Consider the following 18,707-nt stretch of genomic DNA (forward strand, 5'->3'; position numbering starts at 1 on the left):
TTCAGCAGAAATTGACACAACACTGTAAATCAACTATACTCTAATAAAAATAAAATTTTAAAAATTAGTGCTTAAACTTCATCACACATTTCTAAGTCTTTCAAAAATGCTATTTTATTTTAAATTCTTAAAAGCTTTCCCTAAGGACCACATATTCTGCATTCTAATGATCTCTACTTCATATTCCAGGTACAAGTCTCACCTTGAGCACTTTCATAGCCTTTTCTAACTTCTTCTTGTTTTTGGAGCTTTTCTTCCCTGTGGCATACTGCACCAGCAGGTCTCTTGCTGTTGGTGTGTCATCCTGAAGAAGAAACTACTTTGTAAAACTGTATACAAGGAAAATCTGCATGGAAGCAAAGAGTAATTCTTTCAATCACTTCTTTGTACTTACACTGTTTGCATGCAGCTATTAAAAAAAATACTCACCCACGTGCATGAACAGGCACATAAATACAAAGATTTTCACTGCAGCACTGAGTTCTGCTTTTATATTTTGCTTTTAGTTTTTATTGAAGTATAATAGAGGAAGAATGCAAATTTTTTATTTGAAAAAAACTGTAAATAACTATTTATCAATAGGGAAATGCTTAAATTATAGTACATTCATATTCTGAAATATTATATAGATGTTAAAAGAATGAGGCAGATCTATAGGCACTAAAAGAATATCTAAATGCACTGGTATATCTATATATGTCACCACAAAGAAAGCAGGCTGCAAAATCGTACATTATTTATATCTATTTTAAAACACTACTACACATGTAAGACAATATATGCACACATCATATATAAACACGTGGGAAACAAAATGGTTATCTATAAGGAAGAAACTGGGAAGTAGAAATAAGAAAAGGACAAGAAAATTTTTATTTTATCTGTAGTATCTGAATTTTTTTACAGTAAGAATGTATTATTTGTAAATCATTTAATAAAGTAATAACAACTTAAAACAACTTAAAAGTTGTTATTCTATATTCCAGTATTATCAAAATGCTAGTGATAGCAAGTGAGAAGGGAGCTTTTTTTAGAATTTTTAAATCTTAATAAAAGTATCAATAAAATAAAAAATAAAAATAAAAAACTATTAATGAAATTAATATTAATAAATACAATAATTGTGTTAATAAACTACTAAACTAAAATAACTTTTTAATTTTAAAAATAAAATATTAAGAAAATAATCTTATTCATAAAACAAATAATTTTATTAATAAAATACTTTATTTTTAAAGACTGCACCCACGGCATATGGAGGTTCCCAGGCTAGGGGTCTAATCGGAGCTGTAGCCGCCGGCCTACGCCACAGCCACAGCAACATGGGATTCCAAGCCATGTCTGCGACTTACACAACAGCTCATGGCAACACCAGATCCTTAACCCACAGAGCGAGGCCAGGGAGTGAACCCGCAACCTCATGGCTACTAGTCGGATTTGTTTCCGCTGCATCACAATGGGAACTCCCAAAAAAATATTTTTTAATAAAGGAAATTTCATGATATCTTAAACTTTGATTTCTCCTTTTAAAGATGCTATACTATTCTCCCTGCCTCTACTCTAAACTTCCATGACATTGACACTCTGCCTCAAAAAATGCTGGCAATAATTTTTATTCTAAGGTTATACAGTGAGAGATAGGTATAGCTTTAGCACTAAGAACAAGGCTGAATGAATCTAAGCTTTATTATTTAACTAATCTTACTGAATATAAGTGATAAATGCTAAATAGAACAAAATCCCTGCATGGCAGAACACAATAATGGATGAAGGTAGCATCTAAGTTTCTTTCTAATTTGAGTAGTCATGGATTTTATAATCTCTATTGAGAACCCAATAATAAAATCTGATAAACTGTAAAGTTCAGAAGCATCTGTGGTTAAACTAACCTCAGATTCTGAGTCACTGCCCTGTTTCTCCTCTTCGTCTTTCCCAAGGAAGAATGTCAAAGCAGCAACTAATATCTGAAGACCAGTTCAAACAAAATCAATTACTCATTCCAGCTTACAACAAAGAATAAATACTTTTGCCTGTATTGATACATATGAACTAGGAGCTGAAGGAAAAAAACCAAGAGTGGTGTGATTTAGGCTCATTTTCTTAGCTAAGCTCTTCATGGTTATTATCTTTCATTATTTATTTATTTATTTATTTATTTACTCTTGTCTTTTTAGGGCTGTACCTGCAGCATATGGAGGTTCCCAGGCTAGGAGTCAAATCAGAGCTGCAGCTGCTGGCCTACACCACAGCTCACAGCAACGCACCAGATCCTTAACCCACTGAATGAAGACAGGGATCAAACCTGCGTCCTCAGGGATACTAGTTGGATTTGTTACTGCTGAGCCACAATGGGAACCCCATAGTTATCTTTCAAGTAGACAGTCAAGAACTTCTATGTCCCCCAAGTGAAAAGTGATATTACAGCCCTTCTAACAGAAAGTCTAAACATGTCCTGCACTTGCGCTTGATAAAAGAACAGTCAAGAATTACAAGGGAAAACATAAAATAAATTCTAAGGCTATAGTTTAATACAAAGTATTTTAAAAACTCATTTAATTTTGTTTGATTCCGCTAAAGCACAGATAAACCAGGGAAGCAACCTAAGCCAAAGATGGTGTGCGTGTTCACACACCACTTCTTCCTGGCACAGCCATCCTCGCCCTCTAGTGGGAAAGCAGACCACTCACAGGAGAGCCAAGCAGTCTTAGAGGCGCTCACCTTGGTGACCTTAGAGAAACATGCTGTTGTGATCACATTGACAGTTTTGGCATCATTCCTAGGGGAAGACAGTTGAGTGTTTTCATGTAAATTTTTATTCTACTGTTTTTGATAGCATAGACAATAGCACAAAACATACAATATCATAAATACTTCTAACATGTTACAATTCATAGTTTATAGTATTTCTAAAAGCTACAGGTTGCTAAATAGTCAACTACAGGTAAACACGTAATTCAATTTTAGTCCGGTCTTGTGTCAGAAAATCATGCCGCCATTAAGATGGATTTTTTGAAGAATTTTAATGACATACCATCCTACTCAAGATTATTGGGCGGAGGAGTTCCCATTGTGGGTCAGTGGTAATGAACCCAACTACTATCCATGAGGATATGGGTTCGATTCCTGGCCTTGCTCAGTGGGTTATGGATCCGGTGTTGCCATAAGCTGTGGTGTAGGTGGCAGATGTGGCTCACAGCACACGTTGCTGTGGCTGTGGCGTAGACCAGCAGCTACAGCTCCAATTTGACCGCTAGCCTGGGAACTTCCATGTGCCCTTAAAAAAAAAAAAGACAACTGAGGGGGAAAAAAGAATAAAAACTACAATATAGCAAAATTCCAACCATATTTTATTTATTTTTTTTTGTCTTTTGTCTTTTCAGGGCCGCACCCATGGCATATGGAGGCTCCTAGGCTAGGGATCTAATCAGAGCTACAGCTACTGGCCTACGCCAGATCCACAGCAACGCCAGATCTGAGCTGCCTCCGCAACCTACACCACAGCTCATGGCAACGCTAGATCCTTAACCCACTGAGCGAGGCCAGGGATTGACCTGCAATCTCATGGTTCCTAGTAGATTCGTTCTGCTGTGCCACGACAGGAACTCCCCAATCATATTTTAAAATGCACACTGAAAATGCAAGGAAATGTCATAGAACATTAACTGTGATTATCTTTAGGTAGTGGAGCTTTCACTAATTTAAAAAAAACTTTCAGATTTCTCCAAATTTTCTCCTGCAACAAATATTACTTTCATGTTAAAAAAAAAAATAGTGAAAAAGCAAAGCAAAAGACATGAGTTGGGGGCACTGCACCACCAAGTAAAAGTTTATGAAACGACTAATTTGTGTACAGAGGATAAAATGATTTGAAAATCTTCAGAGAGGCAGGGTAGAAAGAACTTGGATTTCAGAGTCAGACAGATCTGGGTTTGAATTTCAACTTTGCCTTTTACTAGGAATAGGTTTCATTACTTATAAGATGGGGATGATCCCAGCTGAGCTCCATTACACTGTTCCGAAGGTTGAACAAGGTAAGGCATAGTACAGGTGCTCAAGAAACGGTAGCCAATGCTATTATTTGGATTGCCTCTGTATTTTACTTTCTTCTTTTTTTTTTTTTTTTTGGTGTCTTTGTCATTTCTTGGGTCGCTCCCGCAGCATATGGAGGTTCCCAGGCTAGGGGTCTAATCGGAGCTGTAGCCGCCGGCCCATACCAGAGCCACAGCAACGTGGGATCTGAGCCGTATCTGCAACTTACACTACAGCTCACGGCAATGCCAGATCCTTAACCCACTGAGCAAGGGCAGGGATCGAACCCGCAACCTCATGGTTCCTAGTTGGATTCACTAACCACTGAGCCACGATGGGAACTCCTGTATTTTACTTTCAACTTAATCTATAGCAGCAATAGCGCAAGACCAAGAAAATATTTGTGGCAATTCTCATCGTGGCTCAGTGGAAATAAATCTGACTAGTATCCATGAGGATGCAGGTTCGATTCCTGGCCTCACCCAGTGGGTTAAGGATCTGGCGTTGCCATGAGCTGTGGTGTAGGTGACAGATGTGGCTAGGATCCCACGTTGCCGTGGCTGTGGTGTAGGCCAGCAGCTGAAACTCCAGTTTGACCCCTAGCCTAGGAACTTCCATATGCCATGGGTGCGGCCCTAAAAAGACAAAAAAAAAAAAAAAAAAAAAAAAAAGAGAGAGAGAGAGAGAAAAGAAGCAAGCCTCTGAAAATACATAGTGCATGAGCTCATTTCTATCAATTTAATAAACAAACTTAAAAAAATATTAGTGCATATATTCTGTGGTAATTACAAATGAATAAAAGATGATTTCTCAAGAGGCAAGTGCGTATCTATTACCAGATATTTCTTCTGTAGAGTTCAATCATCACATCTAAAGATATCTTGGCTGCAGTTGCATTGCTGTCTCTTAACATGGTATACATGAAATTCTGTAAAACCTGATGAAAAAGAAGACTTAATATACTGATGTTAAAATGCTGCCAATATGGAAAAGAAAAGGGTACTTACTATATTCACTTTATTGTTCTTGTGTTTTGCATTTATATTTTTGATATCAGTCACAATGTGAGTATACAAAGTCTGAGGAAAAGAAAAACATATACACATTAACCAACATTTCTAACCTTGCTTAATTTGAAGAAAAGTACAAATGTACAGGAGGCTTTAATTTTACTCACTTTTCATTCTATCAAAAAAGAGACCAAAAACAAGTAAACCAAAACCAGTTAAAGCAAAAGGAAAGTTACCCTCAAAAGGTGAAAAGTGGAATTAGAAAAACTTAACAATTCCACTCAGATAATCAAGAGAAAATACATTTCCAACCAAAGTTCACACGAATACTTATAGCAGCATTATTCATAACAGCCAGAAAATGAAAACAATCCAAACCCCATTAGTTGATGAGTGAATAAAAAACTGTGCTACAACCAGACAATAGAATATATTTGGCCACAAAAAGAAATGAAGTACTGACACAGGCTACAACACAGATGAACCCTGAAAACATTATGCTAAGTGAAAGAAGCTGGTCACAATACGCAGTCACATATTATATGATTCCATTTACATGAAATATCCCAAAGAGGCAAATTTATAGAGACCAAAAGTACATTGGTGATTGCCTAGGGCTTGGACAGATGTGTGATGGAAGGTAACTGCTAATGGGAATGTGGTTTTCTGTTCTAAAATTGACAGTGGCGATGGTTGCAAAACTCTGTGAATATACTAAAAAATACTGAATTGTAAGCTTACAATGGATCAATTGTATGTGAATTACAGCTCTTTCTTTTTTTTCTAAAGGAAAGTCATTCCATTTATTGAGCTCTAGCTGCATGTGAGACAATGCTGGGACTTATACATATATCATTGGTACCCCGAACCACTTTTATTCCACGAGTTAGACCAAGAAGTACAACTGCCAAGATTAAATGGTTGTAGTCTCATAATTAAGTTAATGAATGAATGTAAATGTTAGTTTCTCTTTCTTAGAATTCTTTCATAAACTTTCAGCTTCTGGTCTTACTTATATATAAGCAAACACAAAGTCATAAGGAAATATTAATAACAAAAAGTTAGTTTTGGTGGGGAGATGGTGGGAGAAGTTATAGCCACAAGTGCCCAGTCTATGCTCTGATTTAGCTAGTCGGTACAGTGCAGAAGAAAAGGGCTTGGGTTCTGGAGCCAGACTGCTGGGTTTATGTTCCTGCCTCGCTATTCAAAATCTGTGACTCAGGAGCACACTCCTCTCTGTGCCTTTTTAATCTATAAAATAAGCATCATCATCACTATCATTATCATCTTCTCTATCTTAGAGTGCTTTGTGAGGAACCAATAAAATGCTCTGAGAATGGTAACCTGACAAAAATGAAACACTCGATAATAACTGTTAGCGATTACCATCATATTGCAAGCACACAATGGTCGATGTTTTCTCCTATAAAAATTATTCTTAACTGTACCCAATAATATAGAGCATCAAGACTCCAAACTCTACAAGTTTTATGTCACTTCAAGGAAGAATGAGATGGGGGGAAAAAAGCAATTTTGGTTTTTACCTTGCGCAGGAGCTTATCGTGGCAACGTAGAAGTTCAAAGAAGAGTTCTAGCAAACTTGATGGATTGATGAGATTCTTATTCCTCAGCAAGATCAAAGCTTTGCAAAATGTCTCGGGAAAGAAAAGAAAACATACTATAAGATGATGATAAAGTAAGATGAGAAAATGGAGCAAGTATATCCCAAAAGTGCTTAATGTCTTCTATTAACTAAGGACTATTCAAGGCATCGGAACAGAACAGACAGGCCTGCCCTCATGGACCTTATGCTGGGGGTGGCACAGAGGAGGGAACAGACAAGCAAGTAAGCATGTAGACAGGTGTATCTCAGATACAAAGGCAGTAAAACAGGGTAATGTGATTGATATGTAGTGACTGAGGGAGGGCTCCTTTATACAGAGGTCAAGGATGTGCCAACATGTCATAAAACCCTAGAGATCAGAGAATCCACAGAGATAAGAAAGGTGGGTAACAATAACATAACACACTAAACTGGAACAATCAACCTGAATTTGTGAGCTTACAAGGCCTTCTTTGAAGTATTATTACTAATAAGAATGGTCGGACAGCAGGTATAGCACTCTTGCTTCATGAGTACCCGCCTCTTAAATTTTGGCCTCTAATACTATTCTCCATTGCATGGAATAAGTAGCCTTTGAAGAATAGTTGATTTCAAGTCTTAGGGAAGGAAATATAGTAAGAAAGGGTTTAGAGCTATTTTTGCCAGAATGCAAGGATGCTTTCAAACAAATCAGGAGCATTGCGAAAAGGACTGGCTAGGTGGCGACAAGCAGTTTAAGGACCCAACCAATTTTGATCCCTGGCCTTGCTCAGTGGGTTAAGGATCCAGTGTTGCCACAAGCTGTGCTGTAGCTTACAGGTGTTGTTCAAATCTGGTATTGCTGTGGCTGTGGCATAGCCCCCAGCTGCAGCTCCGATTTGACCCCTGACCTGGGAACTTTCACATGCTATAGGAACTTCCATATGCCACAGGTGCAGCTGTAAAAAGAAAAAAAGAAATTGATTTTTAAAAAGTACATAAAAGGTAGTTACAATTTTTTTTGCTCTTTTTTTTTTTTTTTTTTTTAGGGCTGCACCTGCGACATACTGAAATTCCCAGGCTAGGGATCAAATCGGAGCTATAGCTGCTGGCCACACCACAGCCACAGTATCGTGGATCCAAGCAGCATCTGTGACCTACATCACAGCTCATGGCAACACGGGATCCTTAACACACTGAGTGAGGCCAGGGATCAAACCTGCAACCTCATGGTTCCTAGTCCAATTCATTTCCGATGTGCCACAATGGGAACTCTGGTAATTACAATGTTAGAGAAACATTCAAATTTTGTTTCATTGATTTTATTAAGTAAATATTAATATAAATGGGTATTGTGCCACTTCTGCAAGAAATATAGTCCATTCACATCTATGTAAATAGGAATGAATAAACAAAAATTGGGGAATGATTCAGTAAGTACTGGAAAAATAGTAAATATTCCAGGAAGGAAGGAAGACTAGTGGTTGTTAAGGATTGGTAATTATCACAATAGCTAATTAAAAAGTGGCTCCACAACTGTGTTCTAAATGATTCCTCTAAAGAGGAATGCTAATTACACAGATTCAATCCTGTTTCCTAGCAAAAGAAATCTCCTAACTGTTCTTAAGAATCTACTTAATCTGGGAGTTCCCTTTGTGGCTCAGTGGTAACAAATCCGACTAGCATCCAAGAGGACACAGGTTTGATCCCTGGCCTTGCTTAGTGGGTTAACGGTTCGGCGTTGCCATGAGCTGTGGTGTAGGTCACAGACGCTCCTCGGATCCTGTGTTGCTGATCTTGTGTTGCTGTGTCCGTGGTGTAGGCCAGCAGCTATAGCTCCAATTAGATCCCCAACCTTGGAACTTCCATATGCCGAAGGTTAGGCCCTTAAAAAAAAAAAAAAAAGCAACCCCCCCCCCAATCATCATAAAACACTATAGAGAAACAAACACATACATATATTTATTTAACAATGCCTGCAGACCAGTGTGGTTGGGTATTGTTAGCCACACAAAACTTAAAGAAAACCTAATTACTTAGAAAGACACTAAGTCTCTACACTCAAAACCTCAAATCTGTACGGCCCACAAGGACTTGAAAAGTCCTATGACATTGTTAAAAGTCTTCTGTTGGAGTTCCTGTCGTGGCTCAGTGGTTAACGGATCAGACTAGGAATCATGAGGTTGCGGGTTCGATCCCTGGCTTTGCTCAGTGGGTTAAGGATCCAGCGTTGCCATGAGCTGTGGTGTAGGTCGCAGACGCGGCTCGGATCCCAAGTTGCTGTGGCTCTGGCGTAGGCCAGTGGCTACAGCTTCCATTCAACCCCTAGCCTGGGAACCTCCATATGCGCGGCAGCAGCCCTAAAAAGGCAAAAAGACAAAAAAAAAAAAAAAAAAGAAAAGGCTTCTGTAACGGTTCAAGTCTGAAGCCTCTTAGGCTGTGCTGCCTAAGGTCCCAGGTCCCAAAAGATTTACTCAGAGATTCCAAACCTTGGCTTATTTGAGATTATATTCTTTGGGGGAAGGGGGAGCTAATCAAATTAATAAAATCCTAGAGAAGTATAAAATAGAAGAATCACAGAAAGCCTGGGAAAATGTAAGAATAAGAAACAAGCCTGAATCTAGAGACAGCATTTCTGTAATTTTAGCATAGGATATTAGCATGTTTTTTTGTTTTGTTTTGTTTTTTGTCTTTTGCCATCTCTTGGGCTGCTCCTGCAGCATATGGAGGTTCCCAGGCGAGGGTCTAATGGGAGCTGTAGCCACTGGCCTACGCCAGAGCCACAGCAACTCGGGATCCGAGCCACGTCTGCGACCTACACCACAGCTCACAGCAACGCCGGATCTTTACCCACTGAGCAAGGCCAGGGATCAAACCAGCAACCTCATGGTTCCTAGTCGGATTCGTTAACCACTGAGACATGACGGGAACTCTGGATATTAGTATGTTTTGTGATCATAATATTTGTCTAAGTTTTACCAGCTGTAAAGGTGTTTGAAAAGCTGATGTATGGGAGTTCCCACTGTGGCTCTGCAGTAATGAACCTGACTAGTATCCATGGGAACATGGGTTCAATCCCTGGCCTCATTCATGGGTTAAGGATCCAGCACTGCCATGAGCTGTGGCATAGGTCGCAGACACAGCTCAGATTTCATGTTGCTGTGGCTGTGCTATAGGCCAGCAGCTATAGCTCCGATTTGACCCCTAGCCTGTGAACTTCCATATGCCTTGGGTTCAGCCCTGAAAAGACAAAAACAAAAAACAAAAAAAACAACAATCGAATTCATTACAGTGGTTTGTCCATGATATGCTCTCTTCTATAAGGGAAATAAAGGAAGCAGGTTAAGACAGAGAAAAGCTGAGCAAGGATATGTCCTTGGCTGAAGACTAGCTTTAGTCTGATCATGGAGAAAACCTGGAGTATAAATTGCAAAAGACAGTTGGACCCACCTTGTAGGAAGGGCTTGGGCTCTTGAATCTCTGGGCTGGTCAGGTACCACCAGTGGGCCGGGAGGGCCACCTCCCACATGCTAGGGCTCCCATTCAGCTGAAGATAGTGCTCCAGAGAAAGGGCAGCTTTATTAGCAGCCAACATTTCCTACAAGCAGGTGAAACTGGAGCACTGGCCTGGTGGAGGGGGTGACACTCTGCCACTAAGGTGACAATGTTTAAATGCTCCAATGGCTACTTAATGGATAAATGTACACATTAAGCTTTATAAAAACTCTTAAGTTGTAACTAGGATTATTTGTGCATATGAGATTTGAATGAGCAGAAGGCACCATCAATCAAAAGAAGGAAAAGAGCATCCCGGCAGGGTCAGTTTGCTGGCAGAATAGCGAGATCAGAGAGAGGAGTGTGGCAGAAAAGGAGATGAGGTCAAAAACACAGGCAGGAAGCTAATCATGTAGGGACTTATAGGCTAAGTTAATAAGTCTGAGTTTTACTTTACGTAGAAATGAGAAGCTAGAGAAAGATTTTAAGGAACAGGTGACATTCTGATTTAGGTTTCAGAAAGATGTTTAGCTGAAAGACTGCTTTCCTCTAAACATGTATTATGTGCACACATGAACACAGCACAATTTATCAATTCAAGTACTGGTCCTACCATTCGGAGATCTGGATCCAGGACAGTGTGGTTGTAGGAGAGAAGATCCTTCAGTTCTTGAGGAAAGTTACTTAAATGTTCTGGATAACAGTGACCAATCTGTAACAAAGCAAAGGCTCTTCTGAAGTTTTCCTTCTTTCTTATAATTCACATGTACATATTTAGGATGTTCTGCAAAAGGAGAGTAAAAGTAGATGGTTCTAGATCATCTCTTTTTCTTCTATGTGCTAATTGCCCTGATCCCTCTCAAATATCCTCTAGTCTAATAAGTCATATTACACATGATTTAGAATCTGCTTTTATGATGAATTTGAAGGAAACAGTTTGAAAGCCTTGCTCTGGTTGGTTCTGTGAAAAGCTCTAAAAAAATCCTTTACCTCAACATAAGGAGAAAGTAAAATCTGCAAAAAAGGAAAGTTGAAAAAAAATTCTTTTTGAAGTTTCCACTCTCAAATGCAATGAGGCTGCGAGTAAGCAGAAAAAAATTTCCGCAAGTTGTGTGTAACAACTGGTCTTTTTTTTACACAAAAATTGTCTTACCTGTGCCATAAACATCACCAGCTCTGCCAGTTCCTTGCTGGGTTTATTTGGTTGTAATTTGAAAATCTCCACATTGGATTTGTAGTGATTATACTGCTGTAGAAACTGTAGAAAAATAAAATTAAATTGGTCACTCTCTATTATATGACTTTCTCAGGAGAGGATGAAAAATTACCTAGAAATCTTTGACAGCCATATGGATGCAGCCATGGTATAAAGAAACACTACATTTTCCTCATCTGCATTCCTCAAAATTAGTTTTGAAAAACCTGAGCACTTCACAGGTAATCTAAAGACCCATTCTCTTATCATTAGAAATTTAGGTAGTACAGTAAAACAAGAATCAAAAACTTAGATCGGGGAGTTCTATCGTGGCGCAGTGGTTAATGAAACTGACTAGGAACCGTGAGGTTGCGGGTTCGATCCCTGCCCTTGCTCAGTGGGTTAACGATCCGGTGTTGCCGTGAGCTGTGGTGTAGGTCGCAGACACAGCCCAGGTCCCGCGTCGCTGTGGCTCTGGCGTAGGCGGCAGCTACGGCTCCGATTCGACCCCTAGCCTGGGAACCTCCATATGCCATGGGAGCGGCCCAAGAAATGGCAAAAAGACAAAAAAAAAAAAAAAAAAAAAAAAACCACTTAGATGGGGCTCTATACCGGCCATCTACTACCTGAATAACCCCTACTCTATTGTCTTGTACACAGAGCACTGACAGCTGCAGAAAAATAGTGGGTCAGAAAACATAAATTATATCTCAAGTACACAAAGCTCTTCAGTCAAATTCCCCTCTTATTTTAAATAATAATAAAGATTTTATCCTGGAGTTTTAGATGTATTAACAGGCAAAAGCAACAGACACACAAAAATAATTACAGCCCCACTTATTCAGCACTTGCTGTGTACCAAATTCATCATGTATATCATCTCATTTAATTATGTTTACTCCTAACAACATCCCAACAATCTGATGTTGGAACTCAGCAGGCCTCAGCTCCATGCCCTATATCCACTCTTCAAGCCTAACCCACGGCTTTAAAGTGTGTGTGTGTGTCTGTGAGCGTGTGAGAGAGACAGAGGGAGGGGCAGGGGAGGGAGAGGGGGAGAGACACTCACTAAGAGAATGAGTATTTCTTTGTATTATCCCATTTCTTCCCCTAGATGATAGAATGTAACTTAATGAGAATGTGTTTTTATCTGTACAGCTCACTACCTTAGCCCAGTGCCTCACACGTAACAGGTATTAATATCTGCCACATACCTATATGCAGAATTAAAAAGACCTCCCCATCCTGCCTTCCTTCCTTTTTCCTTATCCCCCATATCCACTCCAGCAGGAAGTCCTACTACCTCTATTTTCATGTAGTCCCAGTCTGTTCACTTCTCTCCACTTATGTTGGTAATTTGAGTGGCATCGCCACACCTCGCCTCAGCTATTCCAACAGCCATTATACCAGTTACCCTGCTTCCAGTCTTGCTGCTCTACAATTCATTCTATCATTCACCTTGAGAGTAAATCTTAAGATAAATCAGATTATACCTTTGCTTAAAACTCTTCAATGGCTCCCTTAAGTAAAATCTTAACCTTACCATGTTTTAAAAGCCTCCGCCTTGAGTTCCTGTTTTGACTCAGTGGGATAACCAACTAATATCCATGAGGTTGTGGGTTTGATCCCTGGCCTCGCTCAGTGGGTTAGGGATCTGGCATTGCCGTGAGCTATGGTGTAGGTGACAGATGCAGCTTGGATCCTGAGTTGCTGTGGCTATGGTGTAGGCTGGCATTTGCAGTTCAAACTCAACCCCCAGCCTGGGAATTTCCATATGTCTCAGGGGTGGCCCTAAAAAGCAAAAAAAGGAAGAAAAAAAAAAGGCCCCCACATGATCCGACTCTGTTTGCATTTCCCATGTATCTTACACTGTCCTTTTCTGTGTTTACCATATTTTAGCTACAATGGTGGCCTCTCAACTTCTTTTCCACCAACAGTTGCTCCACTTCCTGTTCCCCCATCTAGAATGCTCTTGATCTGTCTCAATATCATCACAGCAGAGAAGCTATCTCTGTTCAAGGGAGCCAAAGAGACAGCCTCCAATTCTAATGTATTCCTACCCAGTTCTACTTTCTTCATAATTCTTATCACTATGTCTACCATCATTAGAATGTAAGTCCAAGAGAAGAAGGCTCTCGTATCTTATTTATCACTCTATCCTGGGTGCTTAGAAATTATGGAGTTCCCTTCATGGCTCAGCAGTTAACGAACCCAACTAGGAATCATGAGGACGCAGGGTTCGATCCCTGGGCTCCCTCAGGAGGTTAAGGATCCAGTGTTGTTGTAAGCTGTGGTGTAGGTCACAGATGTGGCTTGGATCTGGCGTTGCTGTGGCGGAGGCTGGCAGCTGTAGCTCCAATTTGACCTCTAACCTGGGAACCTCCATATGCTGAGGGTGCAGCCCTAAAAAAAAAAAAAAAAAGACAAAAAAAAAGCATTGACATAAATATTTGTATGTGAAAATATGGAGGAGAAGGTCGATCAAAAGATGAATGACTGTGGTCCTGGTGTGGCACAATGGGATTGTCTGAGTCTCTGAAGACCTGAGGCGCAGTCTCCGGCCCCAGCCTGGCACAGTGGATTAAGCATCCTGAATTGCCGCAGTGTAGGTCCCAACTGTAGAGGTGGCAACTGGGCTTGATCCCTGGCCCAGGAACTCCATATGCCACGGGGCAGCCAAAAAAGAAGAAAAAAGAATAATTGTTTCAGCCATTGAACAAATCACATTCCAGTAAGAAGCACAGACAAGTAATTGCAGCAAATCTTTTTAATGCCTGTCAAATAGGTGTCCTGACAAAGCAATTGCCATTTTTACATTTATAATGGATAAGCAATGAGGTCCTAGTAAATAGCACAGGAAACTATATCCAGTTTCTTGGGATAGACCATGAAGGAATATAAGAAAAGGAATGTATACATATGTATGACTGGCTCACTCTGCTGTAACAGCAGAAAGTGACACAAGACTGTAAATCAAATATACCTTAATTAAAGTGAAAAAATTTAAAAAAAGAAAAAGCACCTGCCAAGCCACCACGTTCATTTTGTCAAACACCCTTAATGCTCACAATTCGTATGAGGTCGGTATACAAAGTCTCTTACAATCTGAACCTAATCTAATTTTCAACTTCATTCTAGAGATAAATTCCGACGCCCAGGTCATGCCAGCTTCCTATGAGACTGAGTTCTGTTTTTACTAGATATGCTAATTCCCGGCCTGTCCCTTATACCCAAGAATCCCTCTGCTTCCCAACACAGTGCTGCAAAGAGCGCGGGCTCCCGCAAACAGACGTCGGTCGAAAAGCATTCTAACTTAAGTTTCATCAAGTTCAATTTAGGGGTTTCAGAAAAGAAAAGGCTGAGAAACTTGCTTGAAAGTCAGAGGTTGGGGGTGGACCATTTGGCTCTCCCCCTAAAGCAAAATGAGTTCTTTTAAAGGGTGTTTCTGTGACAGCGGGGTCTACCGAGCAGGAGCAGAATTCTAAGAGTGAGGAACGAACTATAACACATGTCTCTCCCTTCATCCCTTTCCTCCTTTCGAGGATAAGAGGACGTGAGGCGAATCAGGATCCCAGCTCCGCTCCACGCCTCCCTCCAGCCAGCGTCCCTACCACCGCGCCCGGGCCTCTAGCGTCCCCGCACCGCATTCCTACCTCCTCGATGTAGGCCGGCGGGTCCCGCTTGATAAGATTCTGTAACTGCGGCAGGTTGCTGGGCAGCTTATTATTGTTTCTGCTAGACATGTTCGCTGCTGACTGGCTACGCAGCGAGCAATTTAAGAGAACCCACACGGCTGGCAACCGCCTACCGCCTCAGCTACCGCCAGGAATCGCGCTTCCGTGTATGACCGGAAACAGCACATGGGAAGCTCAGCAGGCGGCGCCATCTTGGCTCCTAAAGAGAGCTTGACTACGGGAGCCTCAGAGTGTCAAACTTGCTCTCAGTGCCGAAATGCTCCATTGTGATTTATGCAAGATTTCTTTTCCCCCACCCCGCCCCAGCCAACGTTTAAGTAATCTGAAATGCGAATATTTTGTTCACACAGTAACTTTTTTTTTGTGTGTCTTTTTTTTTTTTTTTGCTATTTCTTGGGCCGTTCCCGCGGCATATGGAGGTTCCCAGGCTAGGGGTTGAATCGGAGCTGCAGCCACCAGCCTACGCCAGAGCCACAGCAACGCTGGATCCGAGCCGCGTCTGCAACCTACACCACAGCTCACAGCAACGCTGGATCGTTAACCCACTGAGCAAGGGCAGGGACCGAACCCGCAACCTCATGGTTCCTAGTCGGATTCGTTAACCACTGCGCCACGACGGGAACTCCCCCAGTAACTTATTTCATTATCCCAACATTCCTTATGAAACAGACATGAGAATAGATTTTTTTTCCTTTTTAAAATCCCAAAGCCTTAAAGTTAGAAACTAAAAATATCCGTTGAGAATAGATAGCACTATCCTATTTTAGAGAAGGGGAAAAATATCAATGTGGGGTGTAAATTAGTTTTCCTATATAATTTAAAATACCTGTTTTTGTTTTGTTTTTAATTGTTTCTACCCAGCCTGACACAGACAAGGAGGGAAAACGGTGGTCTGAGTAAAATGTGGTCGTATCCATTGATTTAAAATGCAAATGAATTTGTATTTAAGAACCAACTGTTGGAGTTCCCGTCGTGGCTCAGCAGTTAACTAACCCAACTAGCGGGTTTTAATCCCTGGCCTCACTCAGTGGGTGAAGGATCTGGCTTTGCTGTGCGTGAGCTGTGGTGTAGATCGCAGAGGCAGCTCTGATCCAGCGTTGCTGTGGCTCTGGCATAGGCCTGCCAGCTCAGATTTGACCCCTAACATGGGAATCTTCATATGCAATGAGTGCAGCACTAAAAAGACAAAAAAAAAAAAAAGTTAAAAAACCAGCTATTGGTTAGTAGATGCAAATTACTGCATTTGGAGTGGATAAGCAATGAGATCCTGCTGTATAGCACAGGGAGCTGTATCTCATCACTTGTGATGGAACATGATGGATGATGTGAGAAAAAGAATGTGTATATATATATATTTATATATGACGGGTCACTTCTGTACAGCAGAAACTGATAAGTACTGGGGGAATGAATTAATGAAATAGGGTGTTGTTAATATAGACACTTGATCACTCACCCTGTGTCAAGCACTCTTCCAAGCACTTGACTTGTACTTAATCCTGAGACCAGCCCTCTAAAATAAGCACTATAATTATCTGCACTTTGCAGATGAGGAAACAGGCACAGACATGTTGACTGCCTAAGTTCATAGCAGGTGAGGAAGCTGAGAGTTCAATCCAGGCAGTCTTGATTGTAGCCTGTAGAAAAAAGTAGCCTGATAGTTGTCAGCTGCTAAGCTGGTCTGGCACCAGTAGATGGACAGTAGTATTTCCCTGCTTAACATAAGCAATTTCACAGACACCAGCTTTGGTCCAGGTCATCTGTGGCCACGTTGGAATGAGCCAAAAACAAGACAACTTAGTAATCACATGGAGGCACAAGCAAAATCAAGAATAATGTTCAAACCACGTTGAGTTTTTCAGCAACATTTGGATAATGATTATTTGTTTATTAATCATTGAATCAGGTACTTGTGAGGTTATTAAGGTGTAAATATAAGCAATAAATCTTTTTTTTTAAAAAGCCCACTCAGATTTTAAATTTAAAAAATTTGGTCGATTGGATCAGTGAGGATAAAAAGCATTCTCAAAACAAAAGATATTGAAATTATTTAATGTAATTCCCATCAAAATCATAAGCTTATGTACTATGAATGTTGTACTTATGTACTAAGTCACTAAAATGTGACTTATGAATAAAATATTCAGGCCATGTGGCAAGCTTTTACTCACAGTCTGTATATCAGGCACTAGGGTAAATACTTTGAATACAAAAATAAATAAGGCATGGGCATTTGCCCTAAGGAAACTAATAAAGGAGAGAAATAGACAAACACTCTTAAAATGAATAAACATGTTCCTATAATACAGCAGTGGAAGCAATAGAGAAGACATCCTAACCCAGAGGATCAGAATCTTACAGTCATGGTACTAATAGATTGAAATTCTGAAAGGAGGAGCGAAAGAAAGTCTTCTACATAAAGAAAATAGCCAACGTAAAGGGGCAAATGCTTGACAAAGTCTGGTGTGACTGAAGGTTGGGGGTGGGGAGTGCGGCAGGGAAGATGCTGAGGAAAATGAGTCAGGTGAGAGTATTTGGTTCTGATGGTAAAAGCCTTCACAAGCTAATCTAAGAAGGGTATATAGGTCACTCATTTTACCCCTAAACACCCTGAAGCAGGATTTTTTTTTTTTTGATAGATGAGAATACTAAGACTGAGAGCAGTTAAATACATACATATTTTAATTGACAGGACATTGTAAATCAACTATAATAGAAGAAATAAAAAATGTAAAAAAATACATATGTAGTTTTAAAATGTTAAATAATGGCTATATTATGTGTAATGCAATGTACATATGTTTAGTGTGTATTATCCAGATCAACACAAGAAAACACTATTGCTGTATTTAGTCTTAAAATAGTAAAGGTAGGAGTTCCCGTCGTGGTGCAGCAGAAACAAATCCGACTAGGAACCATGAGGTTTCAGGTTTGATCCCTGGCCTCACTCAGTGGGTTAAGGATCCGGTCTTGCCATGAGCTGTGGTGTAGGTCGCAGACGAGGCTCGGATCCTGCGTCGCTGTGGCTGTGGTGTAGGCCGGCAGCTACAGCTCTGATTAGACCCCCTAGCCTCGGAACCTCCACAAGCACCTGCAGCTCCTAAAAAAAAAAAAAAAGAAAAAAAATTAGTAAAGGTACTTTCCATCTTTTTCCATGCCCAAATGATCTTTAACCTAAAGGGAATTGTTCTAGAGAAGAAAGTATTCTTGATACTTTTGCAAAAGAGGCCCTATTATAATTATAAAATGGATCATGATAACTGTATTCAAATGGCTTAAAATTTTTCTTTATTGAAGGGCCCTAGACTAGAAGGCTATTTTAAATTGTGTTTGCATGAGGCACACTCTTTTGACTTATATCTTTATATGGGTTTCCTTTTTTGGAGCGGAAAGTCTTCTAGTAGTCCAGACGGCAGTTTGAGCACCAGTCTTGAGCCATTAAGTCTCTATTACAGGTACATTAATTGGAAGAAAGAAGATGGGAAGAGCAAAAGGGTGCATCTCCTAGCTAAATTAGCCCTACAAAAGTTCCAAACATATATACTTCTGCGTCTCTCTCCTGGGGTCAAAACTTAGTGAAATGGATTGTACTACAAGTAAGTCTTGGGCTGGGCACAAGGAGGTTCTGACTAAAGCAAGGAGAGGTTATGTTCATTTTGAGGAATGAGGAAAGGTTTGGGAGGATGGATGATGTATTTGAG

At 40.3% G+C, this 18,707-nt stretch overlaps 1 protein-coding gene across 2 annotated transcripts in view; it reads right to left on the reverse strand.

The window, feature by feature from the left end:
- The window catches only part of SDAD1 (SDA1 domain containing 1), a 34,262-nt gene extending 19,058 nt beyond the window's left edge, over nt 1-15,204 (reverse strand). The window contains exons 1-9 of one of the 2 annotated variants that reach the window (XM_003129088.4): nt 14,965-15,204; nt 11,270-11,374; nt 10,730-10,828; nt 6,584-6,694; nt 5,037-5,108; nt 4,866-4,966; nt 2,719-2,776; nt 1,890-1,964; nt 203-304 (exon numbers count right to left, since the gene is read on the reverse strand). In XM_003129088.4, coding sequence (XP_003129136.1) covers nt 203-304; nt 1,890-1,964; nt 2,719-2,776; nt 4,866-4,966; nt 5,037-5,108; nt 6,584-6,694; nt 10,730-10,828; nt 11,270-11,374; nt 14,965-15,054 — 813 coding nt within the window. In that variant the 5' untranslated portion in view covers nt 15,055-15,204. Of the gene's footprint in view, nt 1-202; nt 305-1,889; nt 1,965-2,718; nt 2,777-4,865; nt 4,967-5,036; nt 5,109-6,583; nt 6,695-10,729; nt 10,901-11,269; nt 11,375-14,964 lie in introns of both variants that reach the window. The other variant, XM_005666768.3, reaches the window with a different exon arrangement.

The sequence above is a fragment of the Sus scrofa genome, chromosome 8, assembly GCF_000003025.6.
Source record: "Sus scrofa isolate TJ Tabasco breed Duroc chromosome 8, Sscrofa11.1, whole genome shotgun sequence".
Classification (NCBI taxonomy): domain Eukaryota; kingdom Metazoa; phylum Chordata; class Mammalia; order Artiodactyla; family Suidae; genus Sus; species Sus scrofa.